At 54.4% G+C, this 18461-nt stretch overlaps 6 protein-coding genes across 6 annotated transcripts; 4 read left to right on the top strand and 2 right to left on the bottom strand.

Annotated features, from left to right (window-relative positions):
* Window positions 1–416: 416 nt before the first annotated feature.
* Window positions 417–2961, top strand: CH63R_06152 (Aconitate hydratase, mitochondrial; the record flags this gene model as incomplete). The annotated part of the gene is made up of 2 exons (XM_018301127.1): window positions 417–548; window positions 622–2961. The coding sequence occupies 2 exons, from the start codon at window positions 417–419 to the stop codon at window positions 2959–2961; spliced, it is 2472 nt and encodes an 823-aa protein (XP_018158977.1).
* A 1136-nt stretch (window positions 2962–4097) lies between these two features.
* On the bottom strand, window positions 4098–5507 carry CH63R_06151 (Het domain-containing protein; the record flags this gene model as incomplete). Its single annotated transcript, XM_018301126.1, has 2 exons — window positions 4098–4889; window positions 5139–5507. 2 exons carry the CDS (start codon window positions 5505–5507, stop codon window positions 4098–4100), a joined length of 1161 nt encoding a protein of 386 aa, XP_018158976.1.
* A 644-nt stretch (window positions 5508–6151) lies between these two features.
* On the top strand, window positions 6152–8619 carry CH63R_06150 (uncharacterized protein; the record flags this gene model as incomplete). Its single annotated transcript, XM_018301125.1, has 4 exons — window positions 6152–7703; window positions 7781–7914; window positions 7970–8236; window positions 8578–8619. 4 exons carry the CDS (start codon window positions 6152–6154, stop codon window positions 8617–8619), a joined length of 1995 nt encoding a protein of 664 aa, XP_018158975.1.
* Window positions 8620–10950: 2331 nt separating this feature from the next.
* Window positions 10951–12447, top strand: CH63R_06149 (Salicylate hydroxylase-like protein; the record flags this gene model as incomplete). The annotated part of the gene is made up of 3 exons (XM_018301124.1): window positions 10951–11601; window positions 11716–11919; window positions 12007–12447. 3 exons carry the CDS (start codon window positions 10951–10953, stop codon window positions 12445–12447), a joined length of 1296 nt encoding a protein of 431 aa, XP_018158974.1.
* Window positions 12448–13295: 848 nt separating this feature from the next.
* On the top strand, window positions 13296–13889 carry CH63R_06148 (Protein kinase domain containing protein; the record flags this gene model as incomplete). Its single annotated transcript, XM_018301123.1, has 1 exon — window positions 13296–13889. One exon carries the CDS (start codon window positions 13296–13298, stop codon window positions 13887–13889), a length of 594 nt encoding a protein of 197 aa, XP_018158973.1.
* A 351-nt stretch (window positions 13890–14240) lies between these two features.
* On the bottom strand, window positions 14241–15350 carry CH63R_06147 (NADH:flavin oxidoreductase/NADH oxidase; the record flags this gene model as incomplete). Its single annotated transcript, XM_018301122.1, has 1 exon — window positions 14241–15350. One exon carries the CDS (start codon window positions 15348–15350, stop codon window positions 14241–14243), a length of 1110 nt encoding a protein of 369 aa, XP_018158972.1.
* Between the last annotated feature and the right edge of the window lie 3111 nt (window positions 15351–18461).

Below are 18461 nucleotides of genomic sequence, written 5' to 3'. Positions count from 1 at the left end.
GAGAGGGGAGGGATGGGCATGAACTTTCCCCCGTCTGATCTGAAATGTTGGATCTTTGAATCTCTTGGGGCTTGAGGTGTGACCGGTGTGGTGGCGGTAGTGGACGGAGCAGTCCGCGCCACGGCCGCCGGACGGAGGGCGGACTTCTCCGTGTCCGTCCCGAAGAAGAAATGTGGAGACGGAGCTATCCGTCGAGTAACGGAGCAATCCGGGATATCATTCCCTTCACTTTCACATTCGCGTGAAGGAGTGACAGGTATCGTCATCGCCCTTCCAACGTCTCGACCGCGACTGAACAGCATAAAAAGAAAGAAAGAAAGAGAAAGAGAGATTTGGAGAGAGTTGCAAAAGATGGCCGAAGTACAGGTCGACCGTCTCGACCCCAACGAGCCGTTGCAGAAGTCAGAGTCTCAGTCATGTCGCTCGCGCTGCTGAAAGAAGCCCAGTCAAGGTCATGCTTGCTGTCCCTGGGCCATGGGCTTCGCGCTGTGCGCACACGGAGCTTTGCGACTGCTGCCGGACGGGTTGCCCTGAGCCCATTAGAGCTGGTGAGTTCCTAGGTCTCGCCTCGTCTTGCAGTACTGTATACCTTCGGCTCAACTTCGTTTCTGACTTTCGCAGTATAACACACTCGACTACGAATCACAACTCCAATCCCTCCGCGACGTCCGACGCTCGGCCAAACGACCCCTGACCCTCTCCGAGAAGGTCCTGTACAGCCATCTGATCCCGGGCGAAGATGGCTGGTCTCTCGAGGATATCAGGCGGGGCAGGACGATACTGCGCCTGCGGCCGGACCGGGTCGCCTGCCACGACGCCACGGCGACCATGGCTCTCCTGCAGTTCATCAGCGCCGGCCTCCCGCGCGTCCGGGTGCCGACCTCGGTGCACAGCGACCACCTGATCGTGGCCGAAGTGGGAGCCGAGGCGGACCTCGCGCGGGCGGCCAGGGACCACAGGGAGGTCTACGACTTCCTCGGCAGCGCGGCGAGGAAATACGGCATCGGGTACTGGAAGCCCGGGGCGGGCATCATCCACACGACCGTCTTCGAGAACTACGCGTTCCCCGGCGGCCTCATCATCGGCACCGACTCGCACACGCCCAACGCCGGGGGCATGGGCATGCTGGGCGTCGGCGTGGGCGGTGCCGACGCCGTCGACGCCATGTCCGGCATGCCGTGGGAGCTGCCGTGTCCCGAGATCGTGGGCGTCCGGCTGACCGGCGAGCTTCGGGGATGGAGCTCGTCCAAGGACATCATCTGCAAGCTGGCGGGCATCCTGACCGTGTCCGGGGGCAAGGGCAAGATCATCGAGTTCTTCGGCCCCGGCACCGACACGCTGGGGGCGACGGCCATGGCGACGGTCTGCAACATGTCTGCCGAGATCGGCTCTACGTCGTGTGTGTTTCCCTACTCCGGGGCCATGTCGAGATACCTGTCAGCGACGAAACGCGCAGACATCGCGGCATACGCCGACATCTACAAGCAGGAGCTTCTCGTGGCAGACGCGGGCAGTGACGTACACTACGACGATGTCATCGAGATCGACCTGTCAACGCTCGAGCCTCACATCAACGGCCCCTTCACCCCGGACCTGGCCCATCCGCTGTCCAAGTTCAAGCAGCGAGTGGAGGAGAACTCGTGGCCTTCGGGACTGAGCTGCAGCATGGTGGGGAGCTGCACCAACAGCTCGTACGAAGACCTCGAAAAGGTCCGGCATCTCGTCGTCCAGGCGCGGGAGGCCGGCTTGCGGAGGACCAAGACGCCCTTCCTAGTCAGCCCCGGCAGCGAACAGATCCGCGCGACGGCCGAGGCGGCGGGGATCCTCGACACCCTGCGGCAGGCCGGCGCCACCGTCCTCAGCAACTCGTGCGGGCCTTGTGTCGGGCAATGGGACCGCAGGGACGTCGACGTCGCCGGGGCCGAGAGGAACTCGGTCGTGTCGAGCTTCAACAGGAACTTCACCGGCCGCCACGACGGCAACCCGGCGACGCACTCTTTCGTCACCTCGCCGGAGCTCGCTGTCGCTTTCGCATTCGCCGGTAGACTCACCTTCAACCCGGTCACCGATGCCATCCCTGTACCTCTTGGCAGTACCCCTGGCGAGTCTGCTGCTACTGCTACTACTACCCCTTTCCGGTTCTCCCCACCAGAGGCTGATGAACTCCCCACCGTCTTCTCCCCCGGAGCCGACCGCTTCCAGCCCCCGGTCATGTCCGACACGTCGGATCTGAAGGTCAGCATCCGCCCGGGCAGCGACAGGCTCCAGCTCCTGACGCCCTTCGAGCCCTGGAAGGCCGGACGGACCAACGACATGAGCATCCTGGTCAAGGTCCGCGGCAAGTGCACGACGGACCACATCTCCCCGGCCGGCCCGTGGTACAAGTACCGCGGGCACCTCGAGAACATCAGCAACAACACGCTCCTCGGCGCCACCAACGCCTTCCTCCCCGACGCCGGTTCGCTGCGGATGATCGGGAGGGCCAGGGACCCCGTCGACGGGCGGATCAAGCCGGTGCCCGAGGCGGCGCGCAGCATCCGGGCCACGGGCGCCGGGTGGTGCATCGTCGGCGACGCCAACTACGGCGAGGGCAGCTCGCGCGAGCACGCGGCCCTCGCGCCGCGGCACCTGGGCTGCGTCGCCGTCGTCGCCCGGAGCTTCGCGCGCATCCACGAGGCGAACCTCAAGAAGCAGGGCGTGCTGCCCCTCACGTTCGGCGACCCGGCCGACTACGCGCGCATCGGGGACGGCGACCGCGTCTCGCTGGTGGGCGTCGAGGACGGGGAGCTGCGGCCCGGGAGCCCGGTCGTCATGGAGGTTGTCGTCGCGAGGAGCGGCGCGCGGTGGAGGGCGGCGCTGGAGCACTCTTTCGAGGAGAACCAGATCGAGTGGCTGAGGGCGGGCAGCGCGTTGAACTACATCAAGCGAGCTGCTGCTGCCGCCCTTGGACCGGGAGCGTGATGCAACGAAGAGAGCACTGGTTATGAGGGGAGGAGGTTGGAATGTGCTTGACGAGGGAACGGATTATCGTACAAGAGAGAACCCGGCTACTCGAAGGGATTCAAGGGTCATGTCGTCAGATGACAGCCCGTGAAGATGTGTGACTGTGACCTGGCAACTTGACGCGCTTTTCTGGTCCTGTTATATGCTGGGAGCTACAAGTAGACATGAGATACGCTCTTCCCGTCGCGGGCGCCTGCTGCTTCTCTAAGTTCTCTTCCCGGACCTCTCCCCGGTCAATCAGTCTCACGGAGCATTCCGCGCAGAAGTGTATGTAGAGACGGTCTATTCCAACGACACGCGGATGGCTCCGCAGCTGACCGAGCGCCGGGTGCTGGGTGCAGTCCCAGAGACTGGAGCTACGCGTTCAAGTAGTCTTCCACGCCAGGATTACTCCGTCAGCATCACCGTCCGCAGTTGGAGATGGATGACGACGTCTGCTGTGACACCTGTCTCTGTGTTCCAAACCCTACATATCAGCAAAACGTTCGCTCGCAGACCCAGCTGCCATTGGCTACATTATATGTATGATCCTAAACAATCTCAAACGTTATACCACTGCTGAGGGCGCAGCCATTCTGCGGTGTGACCATTTCTCCATTCATAACTCCATGCATGTAACATTCCCCGAGAAGAAGAAACTTGCTTCCCCATGGCCGTAAACAAAAGGGCATCTTGCCGCCGAACAAGACGCACACTTTATCCCCGGGCTCCATCGTCTTGGGCCCTAGGACGTAATAGCCCGACCGTGTCCTGGAAGACTTCCGATTGCGCGACACCCCGTTCGCAGCTCTCGCCCACTTGGCCGCATCTCCGAACCCTGCCAGGTCCCGTAGCCTTTTCGACAATTTGCAGGAGGCTCCAGATGAGCGAGCTAGGTACGCAGCGCCATGAAACAGCCATTGGCTTTTCGAAACAGATTCATAGGGTTGATTGTCGTGCCCATGCTGCCGCGACGCAGGCGTTGCTGAGAGTCTGGACGAAAGCGGACAACGCGCTGCCTTCTTCCGCCAACTTTTCCGATTCATGTCCTCGTTCTGCTTCTGTCAAGGAAGCACGCGGTACAGATGGAGCATATTCTTTCTACAAAATCAGAATCAGACTGGCCGCAAACGACACGCCAGATCTTCTCGGCCGCCGTGGACCATTCGGATCCATTGACGTGGAACTCGCGGGGGGGGGGGGGAAGGGACCCGAGCACGCAACCACGGTATCGACGATGGTTCCCTTGATGTGTAACGCTTCGGATGCCTGATCCACTTTGAGAGTCGGGCTGCCCGCCCCCCCCCAGCACGGTGAGGACTGGTAGGTTCCGAGAGGATGTGTGACTGGTAGATACGCCAGTCCGGAACCCACGAAGGCAACTTGTTGGGTGATGCCATTGAAGAATAGTCCAAACTGGTCAGGCTCACTGCGCCATGTCCGGAAGGGATACTGTCGTGCTGAACAGCGGCTAGTGTCAAGAGCGAGCTGCTGTCACCCACCAAGCTCCTGCTTGCGGCATCCATGTAGATATCTTCCAACTTCTTCGTGTAGTTCGGCTTCAGGTCCCTCAGCTGTCGGTTCGGGCCGTTACGAATGGAGTAGTGTCCCAGCATGGCAAAGGCCTTGTCTCTTGGGTCGGAGGCCAGCAGGTGTCTGGCACGGTGGAGCTCGTAAACGAAGCCGAATCGGTTGGCATGGCGAGATGATCGGTCAGGTTCGATGAAGCGACGATACATGTACTTGACTATGGGCGTCTGGATGTCGACATGCTTCCGCAGGTGGTGGTAGTCTGTCAACGACTCGCAGACCGAGTGCAAAAGCGCCCATTCCACCTGGGCATCACCCCAGAAGAGTGTCGATGGTGCTTTGGTGCCTATCTCTTGGACAGCCCACGCGCGGGTGAACTACAGCAGGCTACTTGGTAGGATTCTCTCCAATAACGCCGGATTGGCACCGAAACTCACCCAGGGAAGTTCCGTCAAGTCTCTCAGTGGTGACCATAGCTCCGTGGATCCGGGAAGGCAACCATGGCCATCGGAGTGGCTGCGAGAAAATTCCATCCGCCTTTGCTCGTCGCCAAACGTGGCTGCCAACTCTTTGATCAAGTTGAACGCCGCTTCAGCAACCCTCTTCTCGTCGCGGCCTAGTCAAACCAACACGCGAGTGGCATTCCGGTACATGGCATCCATCAACGGTATCTGGCTGCTCTTCTCTTCGGGGTCGTCCTGGTTGATGCAGACTTGGTCGATCCAGAGGTGCCTCGACTTGTGGGGGAAGCGTAGACGCTTCAAAGCTCCGTGAAGGCTCTCTGTTATCGACACGGGACCCCCGTCGCATATCATCTCGTGCGTCTTTGACAGGCTTCCCCAGACATATGAGACGGCCTCATACTTGCGCCGGCCGGTGCCGATGGTAATCAACTCCAGTTCCCCTTGGAGAGACTCGCTGGAGTCGCCAGCGTGCAAGACGAGTATGCGGATAGAGCGAGAGTCGCGTATCGGAAACAGCATGTCCCTTTCCATTACGGCTTTGTCGACGGTGAATTGCTGATACTTAATCGGTTGTGCCTACCAAGCCTCCACGCTTGCTTGTCTGAGCGGGGTGGCGAGGTGCCGTTGGGCTTCTCGGACTCTGCCTGACGGTATCTTTATGAGCTGATGGAAAGGTGTACACTAGTGGGACTTGCTGGGAAAAGTTCTCAGGCTGCATAAACGCCAACGCCTGGTGCAGTTGATGTATCTTTAACTGGATGACTGCCAGGATTCAACAGCATGCCAAGATACACGAATTGCAACCGGGCCGCCACTGCCACACTCTTCATCGATTCCGCCTCACTTTTCGGCCAATCATCATCAATAGTGGGTTCTAAGCCTCTAAATGGCGATTTCTCTTCTCTCATATCCAGCGTAACGCAAGAAACATCATACCCAAGACAAAATTGTAGGGAGAGGTTGTGGTAGAGAGTGATGCCATAATCATGGGAGTGCTGGAGTGTACATGTAGATTTACAGATATATATCTCCGTGTGTGTATAAACATTGCCCTCTTGGCAGTAAGCAGGATATTCGTACGCCAGCCCTTGACTCACACGGGCTCAAATTTCATTCCTTGTCCACCCCTCGTCACTTTTCGTACTCAACAGCGACCCCCTTACGTCCACACAATTATGTCAAGCAGAGACGAAGATACAGAGAGTGACCTCGAGCGCCGGGCACGCTTCCGTCGGAGAGAGTCTCAGGAGATGCACTCCTGTCGGCTTCGGGAGTTGAAGCGGGGGTTGGAGCGCGAAAAGCTTTACCGCGGGCGCTTAAGAGATCACATGGTCGACAACAACGTGTTCAGGTTGCTACTGGAAGAGTTTAAGAAAGAGAACAAGTGCCGCGCACGCTCAATCGAAGCTCACATGAAGGAAGCTAAACGCGTCATCGAGTTGGGGCTCCAATCATCCATGAACGTGCGACACACGTCAATAACGGCTCGAGCGAAGAACGGGAACAACACGATAAAGACTCTTGAACGCCGCCAGAAGGAACGCAGGCAGTTGAAAGAGCTCAAGGAAGACGTCCAGACTCGTGGCGAGTCGTGGGAACAGTACTGCAAGCAGTGGAGGATGACGGACAAGGTGAACGAGGTCAAGCCATTTCAGGATACCGACGTGATGTTTAAAGCAATGCACGACCTAGCCGGCATTCGAATCTCACTCTACTTTCCCAACGACGTGGAAAAGGTGGTTGAGTTTCTGCAAAGAACCTTTGTCATCGTCGAGAAGCCCAGCCGAAAAGGGAGGCTCACCCGAGATTTCCAAAAAGTCCGCAAGTTTGTGGAACAACAACGCCAGAGAGGCCTCGATTCCGAGGAAGACATTAGTTGTGTGAATGAGTCAACATCACGTGGGTTTAGAGCTACGCACTTGGTTGTCCGTCACATCAACCTCGATTTCGACCCGCACGCGAAGGACGACCCCGAAGTCAACATCGAAATTCAGATTGGCACCATTGTGATGCATGCATGGTCCGACATCGAGCATGAAATCCTATACAAACCCTCCGGGGCCGAAGAGCCGACCGAAGACGTGGTCAGCACGTTAGATCTCATCAACTCGATTGTCACATTGGGTGAAGAGGCTCTACGACAGCTCGAGTCCGTGTCCTCCCGACAGGCAACGCGTCAGGCCGAGGACCGCACGAAGAAGGCCTTCAATTATCATCACATGGTTCCGTGGCTCGATAAATATTTCATGGATCGTGAAACACTCTTGCCGCCTAAGCACGAGTGGCGATCGATGCCGCATTTGTTCGGGATACTCGAAGCCACAAGCGAGCACACGTATGGTCGAGTCGAAGAGCTTCCGGACGACATGAACCCAAAGCCAGAAGACATGGGAGAACTACCTGCTCTAATGCTACAGCATCTGGGTAAAGACACATACCCATTCAAGAACCCGGAGAATCTTGGACAACCTCACTTGGCCACTACCTGGAACTCGCGCTACTGGGCTACGTGTCTCGTCAACACTCTGAACTTGGCCACTTACATGAACGAGTCGGCCGCGATGTACTCCGCCATGTTGGCCGAATCTTGCCGAGACCAGAGCCTACATGACAGGCGACCAACGTTGGCCGAGTTTCTCGACATCTTGCACCCCAGCAAGCCAATGCACCGACCTAGCCGAGAGTCAGAGATGATTCAGTTTTGCATACGACTCCTCGAAGTCGACTGTGAGGCCCCCACCCCCCCAAAAAAATAAAAAATACTCCATCACTTCGTTCGTTTACAAACCTGACACATCTCTTAGTCGGTTCAACTGAGCAGCGGCATCTCTTGATTGCCGCTGTTAAACTAGCCTCAGCTGGGTATGTCGCGCGTCCACGACTTATGAAAGCAGAAGAGGAGTCCTTGCTCAACTGGGGGAAACAACCGATGGTTTTCGTGCCATCGTTGCTTGGGCGGCTCACCTTTGATTCCAACCATCTTCACTTTCTAGTCACCCTCTGCGCTTTGGGTGAGGATATCCCTTGTCAAAGGAAGCGATGACCTCTACTTTATCCCCTCCTGGACCGTTGATGATGGCCGCGCTTGGAAACCAACAATGCGCGACCCAGGAGATGGCTGGGTCATTACTCAGGGCTGTTTTGTCCACAGCACCCTGATTGACTTTGAGCTTGACGTGATTGGCGTGGAACTCTACGCAGAACACCTGCATCGTGTTCTTGAAGTCGGAAATAGGGCAACCGTTGAGGTCATTCAGTTGGTGAGTGGCTTGATGGCAGAGCTGCAGATAAGAGAGGATATCGGCTGTATACGCGAGCTTCTAAGAACTGGATGCGTTGCAGCCTTGTGCGGTCCGATTGTCTTGCAGTCCTGGAAAGGAGAGCAAAAGCTATTAGCCTTACAACGCTTAGTGTCACCCGCCGCCCTTAGTGTGAATGGCAGTCATCAACTGCCAACAGGTTCACATCCACCTGCCCATAGAGCAAAGTCTCACACTAAATGAATCTTTCCCAGGGAATGTTCAACCAAGAGTGCTTTTGCATTTATCTTTGCCTTTTGCTTCACTTATTTCCTGCTTCGCTACATGCACCAGACGTGTAGGGTAGCAGACTCTTCGCCAGCCATCAGCCCAAGGACACCTGAAGCCACACCGCACTGCCGTAGTCTTTGGTCTATAACAGTTTCTACGTGTTGTAGTATACTTATAGTAGTGTAGCTTAGAGTCCCAGTCTTGTTGAGCTTCTTATTATTATTAGTCTCACAAGGTCACTCAAGTGAATCAAATAGGCACATTGTGACGCGGTTGACGCAGATTCCATTTCTATAAGTGACCTAAAGTCCAAAGGAAATTACATGCTGGGATCTTTTCTCCATCTAATAGCTGGGGGAAGCTACCATGAATCGGTTTAGCAACACCGATGTGACTAAATGTGCCCGGTGAAAGCCGAGATGGTCACGATAGCCTGGACGTGACCGGAAGCGCCAGGACGGGCTAGGATGACGGGCTGGGGGCCTATTACGAGAATTGACCTATAAAACTGCTAGATGGGAAGGGGTTTACTGCTGACGAGAGGAGTTTGGTGGAAAGACCTAAATCTGTGCAGGCTCCTATGCTACTAAGCTTAGATACCGAGCTGTTATCAACTGCGAAAGGGGCTTGTTTCCGGACCGCCGTTATACAATCTGCTGGCAGCTTCGCGACGGCCTTCTCTGGGCTGCTTGCAGCCGGTACTTGCTTGGCCCGGGAATCTTCAAAGGCATTGCTAAGAGGCAACGGCTCTCCATTACCAAAACAGAGGGTGGGTATTCTGCGGTCGTTCTGGGCTACATGCTGCTCCCTAGTTTCCGTGATCAAGCCGGATTGAGGTAGATGCCGCAAATGAGTTGCGGGTGCGTTCGATAGTCACTCTTCACCTGATCGTTCAGACAGTTGTGAAACGACTAGAGTCCTCCCCTTCCCCCTTTCAAAAAACATGCCGCAGTGCGTGATGGAAAACTTTCTGGTGATGCATTCATTGGGTGCTAGCATGGGCACGTGAGTATGTGGACCTTGCTGACGAGGACAACAAAGGGACTTGAAGGCACATGGTACCAACGAAACACCGTCCAGGTTGTGTGTAGCCAGATGATTCTTATTCGTTCGGAATCCGAACTGGGCAGATGGTCTAACCCGAAGTGGGAAAACGACTGCCGAGATGAAGGGATATGCTTATCTGCACCCGATCGACCCATGCCCTGGTGCTGAGAGGCAATCTCGGAAGTCGGCCTTGGAAATTAGCCTTGGCAGTAATGATCTTCTAGGAGCTTGCCTACTTCGATTTCTCATAAGTTTAACGCTTTCCTAGTACAAAGTTATTAGGGTAAGTTTTACACCCTTTGACGTGTCTACCCTGTACACAACCTTATAACTTACAGAATTACAGTACACCCTACGGAGAAACTGCCTAACAGATCAACAGGTTGCCAGAAGTATCGCGAATATTAGCCCAAATGAGTAGGGGGGTAAGTGCGGGAGTGGATAGAAGGTACCTGACTAGGGGCATAAAACTTTGGCCGGATACCGTCGTAGCAATGAATAATCACGTAACATTGTCGCAGACGCAGTGCAGCGGATAGTCTTGCCTTTCAGGGTATCCGGAGCCGCTATGGCGTGTGGCACACCGGTACGCGACGACCGTTCAAGAAGCAAAAAGCTAAATCGTGAGACTCAAAGCATAGACGCGGCCCGTTTTACTGTAAAATGGAGCTCCGCCTGCAAAGGCAACATGGATAAGTCGCCGCACTGTGGTTGCAGACAAAAGTTTTAACCCCCCCATGCCAAGCAGAATGTAGAGGTGTAGGTAGACACACTAGCCTCGGCAGCATTAGATCAGGTTGCCGACTCACATACGACGTACAGTACTCGGGCTTTACTAGAGCCGGTCAACGTTTTGACAAGGGCTGGACTACTCGGGCTAACTTTGTGCAATGCAATATCAGGCCCTGTGGGTAAAGCTGCTTACCGCATGCCGTAATAAGCTTGCAGCGTTTAACCAAGTACTGGGGTCTGCAACACGGTTCTCGACACATCATCAGACGGATAGTCATCGCTCGATGAATGCTCTCTTGGCTGTGTGCCTCTTGGACGCAGCGCCACTTTTCTAGGGTGGGTGGCACGAGACAGACGTCTTGTAGCCCCGAAGAGAAGAAAGAGTCTATCACATCTTGTACGAAACTATCTTGTATACCCAGATTAGTCAACACGCCGGCAACCACAAGAGTGACTGACCGACAGAAGACGATGTTCGGGATGGTCCAGGTTACCGGCTCGGGCCCGTGAATCCGTCCGAGTGTTTTCTCAACATTGACATCGCACGTCACGGCATGAACCTTAAAAAGATAGATCATAGGAGAGACTCTGGCCAATAACTTGCCTCCCTTCCCCCGCCCTCCTCCTCATGCACCGGCTCATCGGCAAAAGCAAAGCAAGCCGCCATGTCGTCGACACAAGAGAAGAGCTTCGAGGTCGCCATCGTGGGCGGCGGCATCGCCGGAATCATCCTCGCCATCTCCCTCGCCAGGCGCAATGTGCCCTACACCATCTACGAGAGGGCGCACGCCTTCGTCGAGCAGGGCGTCGGCCTCGGCATGACGCCCAACGCGGCGCGGGCCATGCGGCTCTGCGACCCCGCGGTCCGCGAGGCCTTTGAGAAGGTGACGGAGCCGCCCTTTGAATGGAGGTTTCTCGACGGCACGAGCGAGGCCGCCGACAGAATCGTCCAGTTCTCGCTCGGGAGCACCGTCGAGGGCATGAGGGGGTGCCACCGCGGGCAGTTCCTGAAGAGGCTGGTCGAGCTGGTGCCCGAGGGCGCCATCCGGTTCGGCAAGCAGCTGGTGCGCGTCGAGGAGCCCCGGGGCGTCGCCGGGAGGCTGCTCATGGTCTTCGACGACGGCACGACGGCGGAAACGGACGCGGTTGTTGGCTGCGACGGCATCAAGTCCACGACCCGCGCCATCGTCGTCGGAGAGGACCACCCGTCTGTCAAGTGCACCTACACTTACAAGTACGCCTACCGCGGACTCGTCCCCATGGCCCAGGCTGTGGAGATTCTGGGCCCGGAGAGGTCGGCGATCTCGGGTGTGTGGGTGAGTTGGATGGCCAATAGGGGAATGTGTTATCTCTCCCTAACAAGCCCGCGACTTGAGGGACTCGAAGCATTTTGTTTTCAGTTCGAGGTCAAACGCTGACTATGTTGTCAGATGTCTCACGACGTCCACTTCGTCAGCTACCCGGTCGCCCGGCGAACGATGCTCAACATTGTCGCCCATTGCACCGCCCGCGAGGACTGGCCCAGCGACACACAGCTGACGCTTCCCGCCGACATGGAAAGCTGCGTCCGAGACATTGACAAACTGAGCCCCCCTCTGAAAAGGGTCGTCCAGTCGTTGAAAGGCGTGGACAGGGTACGTACGTCTTGAAACGGGTGTCTTGACCCCCCTTCGACGAGCGGGCGTGAGCATTCTCTCTCTTATCTGACAACTTTTGCGCAGTGGGGGCAGTTCGACCTCGGGGAACACCCTCCCCCGACATACGCCAAAGGCCGCATCTGCCTCATCGGCGACGCGGCCCACGCTTCCACGCCTCACCAGGGCGCCGGCGGGGGGATCTGCATTGAAGACGCCGCGGTCTTGGCCTCGCTGCTGGCGGACGACGGCGTGGGACCCGGCGCCGCCATCGAGGCCGTGTTTGCCACCTTTGACGCGCACCGCCGGCAGCGCGGCGAGTGGCTCGTCAAGAGCAGCAGGCGGGCCGGCGATCTGTACGAGCTCAAAACGGAGTACGGCAAGGACTTTGAAAAGGTTGGCGCGGAGGTCAAAGCAACGGCCGAGGAGATGTGGGGGTTCAGCGTTGAAGGGAACATTCGGGAAGCCGTGGAGGACTTGAGGAAGCGCCTGGAGGGTCTTGGAGGGCGCTTGGTGGCCAAGGTGTAAGTGAGGTGTAAGTGGTTGAGAGCCGGTTACAAGACCTTCTTTTTGCCGGGGCGAGTGAGACCATCTGCGTTGGACCTTGGATGTTGGACCTTCTGTTCGATACTCGATAGATGGAGTTGATGTTGTCGAAGCCTGTCATCTGGTCTGGAGCAGACGACAACAATAACAACAGAATGTAAAGTCATGGAGTGTGCAACGATCGAAAACAAGACATTCTAGAATGCGCTCCACACATGTGTCGTCGTGTAGATTGTGTCCACCCGGCTCCTCCTTGCCGTAAGAGAGAACTTCCATGTTACAATTCTGAGTCACTGCAACAACCTGCCTCGAAGCTGACATGCCAATACGTAAGAATCACAGAGCTATTAGCTGCCAACCACGTAAAGTCTTTCTGTTTTGCTGTTGGGAGTTGTCACGGTTGGGCCATCCTCTGGGTCGGTTGTCAACTCCCTCGATAAACCATGCTCATGATTCGTGTTCCACGCCCCCAGACGCACTGATCAAGACCTAGAGCCACTTGGCGCAGCATTTTCCCAGTAATATGATGTCACTCTGGGGTTAGGAGGTTACGTAAATGTGGGCGCGTCTGAAAAACTCTTGAGCGGACCGTCTGATAAGATGATAAACCGGGTTTGTTTACCTCTGAATGCCCTCAGAATCTCACCTCACCGACAGCGAAGCCTTATCAGCCAGCCAGCCACCAAATTCAAAATCCAGAATCTCACTCGAAGAAAAGTAGAAAGAAAAGGAAAAAGGAAAAAGGACAAAGGAAAAAAAAAGGAAAAAGAAGAGGGAAAAAAGGGGGGAAGAGAAAGAACCTCGCCACTCGCCCCAAAACGCACACCACCATGCCCACCGACTTCGACAAGCAAAGCTACTGGGGCGAGCGTTTCGCCTCCGAGACCAGTTTCGAGTGGCTGACGCCCTCGGCGACCCTCTTGTCGATCGCGGACCCGTACCTCGCCGACCTGGACGACTCGGCGCGCATCCTGCAGCTCGGCTTCGGCACCAGCGACCTGCAGAACCACATCCGGGCCCGGGGCTTCACGGACGTCACCAACGTCGACTTTGAGCCGCTCGCCATCGACCGCGGCCGCGTGCTGGAGAAGCAGGTCTTTGGCGACGTCGCCATGCGCTACCTCGTCGCCGACGTCACGCGCCTCCAGCTGCCGGACAAGTTCGACGTCGTCGTCGACAAGAGCACCGTCGACGCCGTGTCCTGCGGCGGCGTGGACGCGTTCCTGCGGATGGCGGAGGGGGTGCGCCGCCACCTGAGGGACGGCGGCTTCTGGATCTCGCTGAGCTACTCGTTCTGCCGGTTCGACGTCGAGGGCTTGCCGTTCGACGTCGAGGTCATCGCGAAGATCCCCACGCCCAAGCTGAAGCCCCACGATCCGGACGTGTACCACTGGTGCTACATTTTGAGGCCGAAAAGCTGGTAAAACGGGACGGGATGGATCCGTTGTGCTGTTGGGCTGATGCTTTTTCTGAAGATAGTTGGCGCTCTTACACTTGAGGATTTTGGGGGGGGGGGGTATCGGGGGCTCTTTTCACATTCTGTTCGATACCCTGGCATAGCAGGTCTGGGATTGCGCTGGCTGATTTTTGCCTGATATTTTGAGCAAACAAAGACATCTTCTTTTTTTTGGGGGGGGGGGGGGGGGGCATGAATATTCTATTTAAAGCGTGCTATAGACTCTATCTTCTTCTAACATGGTCGTACTCTAGTCTTTTCTTTTCTCGTTGCATTTCATAGAACGTCGTTCGCATCGTGCCTCTGTTCGTCTCCTCGCTCAGGCCAAGGGCTGGCCCGGCTTGAAGTCAGGATGGAAGGGGTAGTCGATGTATCCCTGGGAGATGGAGGGCGTGTAGAAGGTGTTGCGGTCGTACTTGTTCAGCGGCAAGCCGTGCTTGATGCGGAACGGCAGATCCGGGTTGGCCAGGAAGTGGCGGCCAAAGACGACGGCGACGTCCCACTTGGCGTACTCCTCGTCGACGGCCTTCTGGGCCAGCTCGGGCGTGAAGCCGCCGGCGACAAGGACGGGCGAGACGTTGTCCCAGATCTCGAGGAGGAACTCGATGCCCTCGACCTTCTCAATGTCCTCCCAGTTGTTGACGCGCGACTCGATGACGTGCAGGTACGCGAGCCCAAGGTCCCGCAGACTCCGGGCCAGGGCCGAGAACTGCGGCACGGGGTCATCCATCCGCATGCCCTGGAAGTTGCTGTACGGGCTGATGCGGAAGCCGACCCTGTCGGCGCCGACGGCGTCCACCAGCGCCGCGGCGACGTCGACGCCGAACCGGGCGCGGTTCTCGACGCTGCCGCCCCACTGGTCCGTCCGCTTGTTGCACGTGTCCTGGAGGAACTGGTCGACGAGGTACCCGTTGGCGCCGTGGACCTCGACGCCGTCGAACCCGGCGGCGATGGCGTTCTTGCCGGCCTGCGCAAAGTCCCGGACGGCGGCGGCGATGTCCTCGGCCGTCATCTCGCGCGGCACGGCCGCCTCCGGGCTCAGGGCGACGGCGCTGGAGCTCAGCAGCGGGTGTCCGCCCTCCTTCTCCAGCACGGACACGGCGGCGGCGCGGCCGGGCGCGATGAGCTGGCAGAAGATGCTGCTCCCCTTCGCGTGGACGGCGTCGGTGATCCTCCTCCACCCGGCGACGTGGCGCTCGTCCCAGATGGCGGGCGCGTTGGGGAAGCCGCCGTGGGCTGGGGAGATGAGGACGGCCTCGGCGATGATGAGCGTCCCGGGCACCGCGGCGCGCTGGGTGTAGTACTCGAGGGCGATGTCGAGCGGCACGTGGTCGTCGTCGAAGCGGAAGCGGGTGAGGGGCGCCATCACCACGCGGTGGGACAGCTGGACCTGGCCGACCTTGAGCGGCTGGAAGAGCTTGGAAGACATTGCGTCTGTCTGTGTGTGTGTGTGTGTGTGTATGTACAGAGTAGGATAAAGAGAGGTAGCTGGGCTGAGGCTTTCGTTATGCTTTTTGAGGCGGAACAGAAGAGATGAAAGAGATGGCTAATGGTGTTTTGAAGTCGGTCTTATTCTTATCGTGCAGGCGATCTGGCAAATCCTCCCGCTGATAAATAACGCCCCCCCACAAGATCTCGTCTGCCTACTTTGTAAATGTGGATTCCCGAAGGATGGAGACCAGAAGCTGCTTAGCCGTCTAATCGAGTCTGAACACACGCAAAGACCCTTGGCAACGCGTGTGTGCCCGGGCGCCCGGGACCAGGGGGAGGGGGGGGATCGGGAACGAAACTGCCGCATCATCGACGAACTAGGTTTAACAGCTTTTACCAACTTTCGGAGCCGTGAAACCCGCCTCGCAGCCAATGGGGAGAGAGAGGGCCTCTTGCTCGGGGCCAAGAAGTACTCCAACGGCTCGTTGGGGTCAAAACGAAGAAAAAAGATGGAGACAAAGAGGGAAGATGGAGTAGTGTGCGAGGAAACCTGCTTAGAAATACGGTGATTGCTCAGCATTTTTAACTCTCCTCCAAGGGCCGTGGGGCATTCGGTTTCTTCGTCTCGAACTGATAGTATGCGCCTCAGTCACTTAACTATCCAAGGCGAGATTTTCCATATACAGATGAAGCCATACAGCCGACTCTCAGGGCGCAATGTTTAAGGGGGTCCACCCAGATCACCCAGGATCGCCGGGATCAAAGCCGCCTGTTTAGAGTTTGTGACCAGGATTGTGTTGAGTCAATGATACGCGGAACCTGGCGAGACCTCCTAGACAGTCGTTCTGCTTCGCCACTTAGTGTTGACACGGCGTACATAGAATAGACTACATGTATCCAACCAACAACGATGACGGTTTCCATCGCACAACAAACTGGTCTGGACTCAATGCACTCAATGAGAGTTGCAAGACCCTGGCGCTGGTGGTGAATCTCCTTTGCCATAGGCTTAACTGAATAGTCCTGTCGCCAACACGATAAGACTTTTGCAGCACTTAATTGACGGTTGGAACTATCAGTTGGCCAAGGTTTTGTCCATGCATTTAACATACACGATGACTTGTTTGCTCCTCACAGTCAGAGCATAGCCTGGGCGCTTTGTAAGACTTACGAGAAAATAGATAGCAAGTAGGCAGCTATTTGTCGTATCACTCCCAGGAACGTTACGGCCCAACCTATCGTGTCTCAGACAACATGGAACCGGCCAACGATGGTGCCCTAGACCGTACTGGTCTCCAATATGGACAACTCAAAAGTTCACCCATTCTGACACACATCTTCTTGACCACCACGGTCAGTTCACAAGTTTCTGCACGGTCTTGGATTAGCTGATCATCTGTATTTTCCCAATTGGCCAGTATGTGTTCAGGAGTAGACCATTCTTTCGTCATAACCTAGCCCGCCAGACAGCTTCCAAACATGTGCATGGCCAAGTGATTGAGGCTAAAAAGGATCGATCCCAGTAGGATTCTCTGACACAGGGACTTGTGGTTATGATGGAGTGTTCAGAGGCATAAGACTACGTATACAGCTTACGAGCCACGTCACCGGGAACTCTTCAGCATGGCAGTGCAATCGAGACGGTCTTCGAGAATGCCCTGCGACAGTGAATTGTGAGCACCATGGATATGGACGCATTGAAGTATGCAGGCATTTGCTCTCGTTACTCTGTATCAAGCTATCATGTCCAAGTTAGGTGCAGCAGTTTTACTATTTGTTTCTGGAAATGTGTGTTGTTATCAGGAAGTATTTCCAAGTTGATTGAGCGTTGTGCTGCCTGCAGATTCTCACTGCCAGTGTTAGCTGGGTAACGTCGGGCACCCACTTTTCGCCCACCCCGCTATTTCGCCCACCTATAAATGAGGCTATCCCTATTATAACTACTAAGTTTAATTAACTATTAACTTCATCTAGATACTACTATAATACAGCTTTTAGCTTTACTAGGTAAATTAGACTTACTGGATTCATCTGTAATACCCTCTTTTTCGCTAGCCTCAATTTAAGCCTTCTAAATATTCTTAATATTAGTGAATTTAGTATTTAGGTTAATTTAGACTATTCTTCTTTTCCTTACTGTATTATTAGTAATTTAGGCTTATAGGAGCTCTAGCTTTTACTAGGCAGTTGCTAGCTTATAGGACTACTTATTAAAGCCTTTTTTTACCTTTATAAAAAGGAAGTATTAAATATTAGTATTATTATTTAGCTCTATAAATAGTTTTAATTAGCTAGTTAGATTCTTTATCTTCTTTAGTATTAATTATACTACTGTAAATAATATAGAAGCTTATTCTTTAGCTTCCCTACTTTCCTTAATTTCCTCCTTACTTCTAAATTCCTCTTTATAAGTCTAATAAAATAATACTAATAGTATTAGTATTAATAGGAGTAGTAAATAACTTATAAGGGGCTTTACTATAGAAATAAGCTATAGTTTAGTCTATTTCTACTTACTTTTAATATTCTAAATTATTATTTCTACTAGAGTAGCCTTATAATAATAGCTTAAAAAGTTCCTCTTACTTATAATAGTAGAGTTATTCTAATAATTAAAGTATTTAAGCTCCTTTCTATAGGCTACTTTTAATAAGTTAAAGACTAACTAATTAAGTAGTAAGAGAATATAAGAGGTATATAGTAGTAAGAATAATAAATAAATATTATTTATATAGTAGAGTTATATAAAGTCTATTATTATATAGCTTCTATACTTATTTAAGACTAGTAGTCTAATTTCCTCCTTACTCTAAGGGATAATCTAAGGGATAAAGACCTTCTGTAGCTATTTAACTATAGTAGTATTTATTATTTATTTATTCTCTATTACTATAAACTACTAGCCTTTATAAGGGCTAAAATCTAAAGGAAATTACTACTACTAGACTATTATACCCTTATATATAATAAGGGAATATAGTCTATAGCTTAGAGTAGAAATACATTTAATAATAAATACTTATACTCTTAATTTAAACTATTTCTTATATATAGACTTTATTTTAAATATACTTAGTACTAATCTATTAAATTCTTACCCCTTAAGAAT

The sequence above is a fragment of the Colletotrichum higginsianum genome, chromosome 4, assembly GCF_001672515.1.
Source record: "Colletotrichum higginsianum IMI 349063 chromosome 4, whole genome shotgun sequence".
NCBI classification, from domain to species: Eukaryota; Fungi; Ascomycota; class Sordariomycetes; order Glomerellales; family Glomerellaceae; genus Colletotrichum; species Colletotrichum higginsianum.
This window is presented reverse-complemented; position numbering and strand designations above follow the sequence as displayed.